Genomic DNA, 6,005 nt, shown 5'->3' on the forward strand with positions numbered 1-6,005 from the left:
AAATTGTCTTTCTCAAAGAAAGAATTTATCAGGAAAAAAAAAATCAGCGTCTCTAACTGTCATACACCATAGAAAAAAAGGCAGTGACTCATATCGTGTACCATACTGGAAATATACAAAGAAAAATACTACAGAATATGGCAATATTAAAATTCTTACTCAAACATAAAATAATATATTAACTGACAATCTTAGACATTAAAACAAAAAACAAAAAAATTCAAAGTGCTCAGTAATTTCCAGGGAGTTATGTATATTATAAGCACTCTGGAAACGGTCAAAAGCTGCTGCATGCAAGTTCTGTTTAGCTTTAGACAACAAAATAATCAAGATATAAACTTTCTTTTATCAACATCAACGGTACATACAACACTTACAAACAAGGAATGTTGGACGGTGTTACAAACACTATGTGTCCCTTTTGTCAGGATTTTCTGATGTGTAATACTTGTGCCCACCTATTTTACAATTGAGAAAATGTTTAAGCTCAGGTAACTACCAATCTTTATAAAATCTAACAGACTACATAGTGTCTGAAATACTATTTATATAATATAGACATTACTGAAGTAGCAAGTGCCTATAACATTTTCAACCTAGAATCAACATGCTTGTCCCTTTTTTGTGGTTATTTCTTTTTTCTTTTTTTTTTTTTGCAAACACACTTATCTTTTAGAATTTGTAATATTTATTCATAAATAGGCACAAAATAATTTAAAAAGCCAAACTGCATTGGGTAAATTTACAAGCCTTTGCCTTCTTCAACTCATGCCACCCACGCAACATTTAGTTTTACTATATATTACAGCTTTCTTTACAGCAGAAAACTTTGAAGTCTTTTAAAGGGCAATACTTGTGGGTCCCCTTACAATGTGGGTGTGTGTGTATGTGTCTATGTGTATTACATTTGTCTTAACTGCAACAACCAAACATGGCCAAATGTTTTCCGTCATACATTAAGAAGCTTCCTTCTGAACAATAAAATGATTTTTAAACTGATAATAAAAAGTTTATACCACTGTATTGTGTGTAGTCCGTGTTCTAAATCCAGGATGCCCCGGAGCCAAAATGCCCTTTCAGGTTCTGCCTGCAGGTTAGGAAATAGTAACAGTTTTTGCTTTTGTTGTTGTTTGTTTGTTTGTTTTCTTTAGAGATCAAGGGCCAAGGTGTATGGAAGGGGTGGGGGCCGGCTAGAGCTGAGGCAGCTCAGGGGTATCTCTGTGCCCTTGTGACTTGCCCCCTCTGGACAGTTTTAGGTTTCTTTCCAGTTTCTTTGAAGTGCATGGAAGGAGGTCTTAGAAAGGTAAAGTGTCCAGGAAAAGTTTGTCAATTATTGCTGGTGGTGGTACCAAATCTTCCAGTTTCAGGTAGAAAATGCGCTGTAGCCCCTGCGTGCAAAGCGTACGGAGTTCTGGAAGCTTCCCCAACAGTTTGGACAAATAGTTGGGGCGGTTCAAGCCCCCATTATTGAAAGTCACATGGTCTTTGAGACAATTTACAATCTTGTTTTGCAGCTCCTCCACTCTCTTGGGTTCCTTGAGACCGTGTCTCTCTGCAGAAAACACAACCAGAAACAAAAGAGGAATGCACCGAGCAGTTAGCTAGCTGACAGGACCAGGGAGGGTCGGCAGGCAGCAAGGGAAAACCGGGACGAATCCCACTGGGCAGTTCTGGAGAAGTGCCCTGTGCCTGTGGTACTGACCTGTGACCATAGCCAGGGCAGCAATGCAGGAGAAGGCAGAAATGTCGATGTTCATATTCTGCAAGTTGGAGGAGAATTCAACAATGGAATCAATCCATTCCCCAAAGCCACGAACGCATTGCAACCTGTGCAAGACCACCCCATTGCAAAAGATGAGTTTACCCTCCACTGGGTTGGACCTGCAATTAATACCAAAGAGAGGGGGAGGGGGAGAAAAAGAGAGAGAGAGAAAAGCTAAACAACTAATTACTTGAAGAGCAATAAATGAGGGATTTAAGAGGTACCTAATTACCAAAGAGTTAATAAAATGTAGGCCAGTGGACCTTGAAAGGGTTTAATTTCATAACAATCAAGAATGCCCCCTATCCCACCTCCATTCCATTCATCTAAGGCTTCTGCCCTCACTCCTTCCCTTCTCTTCCTTTTATCTACTCTCCTTTCCTTCCTTTCCCCCTCATTTATTTCCCGTTCTGTTCTCCTCTCTTTCCCCCTTTTCTTTCCCTCTTCCTCTTTCTTTTCCTTTCTTGATTCCTCTCTTCCTCCATTCCCAGCCTTCCTGGATCGCCCTCTCCATTTACCTGTATGCTAATCTCAGCACAAATAGTTCTAGGAAAGCCGACTCGAAAAGCAGGTCCTGGTCGGCTTTGGGCAGGTCAGCGAAGCCAGGGATCTTCTCCGCCCAGCCCCTGATGATCTCCATGGAGCCAGTCAGGAGATCATAGAATTGCTGGATATGCTGGGTGTCATCTCCACTCATCTGATAGTCAGGGTTCGCCTGGAACTGGAATTTCATTTTAAAAAGCACTTAATGAGGTTCTCTAAAATATATAACCCGTGAAATTGCTAACCTCGTTTCTAGTAGGGGAGCCAGGTTTTTATAACAATTAAACCTCTCTCTGACCAGTAAGGAAATTAGATGTTCCGGGGCAATTAATTCAATTAGGGATGGTGCTATGAGGTCGCTGCTTTAAATATGTAAATTACCATTTCCATACAGACTAAATACGGTGCCAACCAGCCCTGGGAAACGTTCACTCTTATCTCCACAAAACAATTGACACGTTAGTATTCATGCCAGTCCCAGAGTGGGTCTCGAGCAGAGACGCCCTTTGCAAATCTCAATAAAATTGCAGTGGCTTCTAGGTTTGCTTCTAGGTTTGCCCGGCACACTTCCTCCATTTAAAGCGCACACATTTCTCATGGCTGGGGTAAAAGAGGAATCTGACCACTTGATTTCCCCGCCCACTGCCATTCCTTATACCCCCTTCTCTTCCCCTTTCCTGACCCGGGAGGAGGCATCCCTCACCCTGACGGCACCAGAGAGAATGAGGATTAAATCATCTCCATGGAGGACTGGTGATAGAACCCAAGCGGGGGCTTTTCCACTGCCTCTGGTTTAGGCATCAGAGGCACTGGTGTGTGTGTGTGTGTGTGCTGGGAAGGGGCCTCACAGAGGTTTGACCACTGTGGCCTACCCTCTCTTCCTTCCTCTGCCCTGTCCTCACGTCTGCAGCCCTAGCAACGCCATCTGTCTTCTGTGGCCCTGCCCAGAGCTGTGAAGCCACAGCCTCGCGTGCTTCCTTTATCCCTTGGGCCTGGGGGTTAGTGATGGGTGTGGGGAAGGGGTCCTGCCCATCTGTCAGTTGTCCGAAGGATCCCCCCCCGCGCCAGCTTCTTACCCTGGAATAGTCCAGGCTGGTCATAGCCGGGTTGGAGTCGACATGGGCCCTGACGAGGGCACTGATCAGACTCACCGGGGGCGAGGGGGGAGAGGGCTCCTGTGGGCTCTTCGGTTTCGAAGGTAAACGACCTCTCCGGCCTTTTAAACTGTCTGTGCGAACCACTGCAAAGGAATCGCCGGGTGAGGGCAAGCAAGATCCAGCTGCTGCCTGGGCCCCTCCCCGGGGGAAGGCCGCAGCCCCGGGGCGCCCGGCGGGGCGGGGCAGCGCCCCACCGCTTGTAAAGCCTTATACTGACAAGAAGCGTAAAAAGGGGGGGTGTTGTTTCATGTCGTCTTCCCAATGGGTCGTATAGTTAAAGGTGGGAAGGGCCTGGCGGCTTTCTCTAGGGCAGGATGGGCTAGCAGGCAGCTGCCGAGTCGTAGAGGCCAGAGGCCGGTGCGGGGGAAGCAGGAGACCTCCCCCAGCCCCCGCCCCGGCTCTGGGAAGTGGGTTTGGGGCAGGAGCAGAAGCTTCCCAAAGGCGCAGACTGGGGAGTGGGCTGCTGGCCCCAACCTACCTTCTTTCACCATCCCAACAGCCAGGCACTTCTGAAATCTGCAGTACTGACAGCGATTCCGGCGCCGCTTGTCCACTGGGCAGTTTTTATTTGCTAAACACACGTATTTCGCGTTTTTTTGCACCGTGCGCTGGAAAAGGAGACAATACAGGCCGGAAAAAAAATCTTTTTTTCTCTTGAAAATCCAACACAATTCAGGGAATCCAGACACAATTTCTGAACGGCCGGGACCCACACACCCTCCCCATAAACAAACACGTACACAACTCCTTTTTATTTGTTTCCTTTTCCTTTTCTTTCTCTCTCTTCTCTTTTTCCTCCCCCAGGGCATTTAACAGAAGAAAATTGATAGCGTTAACATTTGAGCTAACCTTGCCGCTCCTTGCTGTGTTTTATATGCCAAGAGAAGAAGGAGACGCTCAGTAAATACAAATCCGTGGGCATTCATATTATTTACATTCCTTAGAGACCTCCTCTATTTAAAATGATAAGATTATTCAATCAGGATGGCGAAATAAAGAGATCACTTAATTTGACCATAGGGAATTCTGTTCCACTTGGTTAGCTCAGACACGGTTCTCTGTCCTAACCAATTTCAATCTGAACAGAGAAGACAGCTCCTAGCACATGCAAATGACCCTCTTCCAACTCAGCTCCGGCAACTTCGGGCGGGGGCTCGCCGGTCGGCTGCGTGCGGGGGATGCGACCCCGGGTCTCCCGGTCTTCCTACTTCCCTTTCCAAGGCACCCAGAAGCCTCCGCCGCAGCCCAGGGGCGGCTGCAGGGCAGCCCCCGTGGACCCCGGGAGTCGGACGGTCAGGGGCCAGTTGGCGCCGGGCGTCTGCACCCCGGTGGAACCAGCACTCTGAGGCTCCGGGCACTAGGGGGCCCCTACCTGCCTCCTCCGCCCCCGTCCTGGCTCACCTTAAAGAACCCTTTGCAGCCCTCACAGGTGCGCACGCCGTAGTGCTGGCAGGCCGCGTTGTCGCCGCACACGGCGCACAGCCCCTCGTTGGAAGGGGAGCCCCGCGACGGCGGCGAGGGCACCTGCGTGTCGAGCAGCTGCGACGCGTGACCGATCTGCAAGCCGGGGAAGCCCATGGACGCGGGCTTTCGGATGGGGTTGGGCACAGCGAAGGTCTGCCCGTCCACCACGTGGTGGCTGCTCGCCGGCTCCGGGTTCATGGGGACGTGCAGGGGCCCGTCGAAGCGCATCTGGCAGCTAGACACGGGGGTGCCTGGGGGCGACTGCTTAAAGGAGAAGAGGGAGAGGCGGGAGACCGGCGTTTTCCTCTGCTCAATCATGTGCGTGGTGGCCACGTAGTTCTGGTGGAAGTTGTGGAGGGAGCCTGGGTCGTCCCACATGGGGCTGTGCTGCACCTGGAAGCCCGGGGTGGTGGGCGTCGGGGGAGAGGAGGGCTTGTAGTAAACCGACCCGGAGTGCGGCATCATCTCCTCGGACTGGGGGGGCAGGTGGCTGTGTTGCTGGTAGTTGTGCATCTGAATGTCTTCTACCTTAATGGAGGACTGCTGTCCGGACAGGGGCATTTGGTACAAGCAAGGTGGCTTGACGTCGTAGCCTGTGCTGTAGTTGTCCATAAAGGTACTGAAGCTGGGGAGAGAAGTGGTGGCAGTGATTTCAGTGTTGGTGAGGTCCATGCTAAACTTGACAAACTCTGGAGTTAAGAAATCGGAGCTGTATTCTCCCGAAGAGTGGTAACTGTAGCTCTGAGAAGCGGGGCTGGCTCCTTGAGGCGAGGACCCATACTGCGCCTGAACACAAGGCATGGCTGGAAATGAAACAGGGTAATATACACTCAGCCTGGTCAACTGAACACTTTCTCCCGGGCTCGGGTACACCTGGAGCTACACCGGCAGCCCGCGGCGGTCAGAGAGCACGTAGGGGCGCGAGAGGAAGGGCGGAGAGTGCGAATACTGAGGAGCGAAACAGTGCAGGACAAGGAAAGACTGATCCAATAAAGACCCAGAACTAGAAAGCTATTACAGTCTCCGTTCCCGGATATTTCCAGCGCCTCCCCCTCCGCCCCCTTTCATGGGTAATCCCT

The 6,005-nt window shown here is 49.8% G+C and overlaps 1 protein-coding gene across 1 annotated transcript; it reads right to left on the reverse strand.

The window, feature by feature from the left end:
• Positions 1 to 1,295: 1,295 nt before the first annotated feature.
• Positions 1,296 to 5,729, reverse strand: NR4A2 (nuclear receptor subfamily 4 group A member 2; the record flags this gene model as incomplete). Its single annotated transcript, XM_082840971.1, has 6 exons — positions 4,864 to 5,729; positions 3,941 to 4,070; positions 3,382 to 3,545; positions 2,281 to 2,483; positions 1,703 to 1,881; positions 1,296 to 1,552 (listed from the first exon to the last, which is right to left on the reverse strand). The coding sequence occupies exons 1-6, from the start codon at positions 5,725 to 5,727 to the stop codon at positions 1,296 to 1,298; spliced, it is 1,797 nt and encodes a 598-aa protein (XP_082697097.1). The 5' UTR covers positions 5,728 to 5,729.
• Between the last annotated feature and the right edge of the window lie 276 nt (positions 5,730 to 6,005).

Source organism: Leucopleurus acutus (genome assembly GCF_964270905.1).
Source record: "Leucopleurus acutus genome assembly, chromosome: 6".
Taxonomy (NCBI): Eukaryota; Metazoa; Chordata; class Mammalia; order Artiodactyla; family Delphinidae; genus Leucopleurus; species Leucopleurus acutus.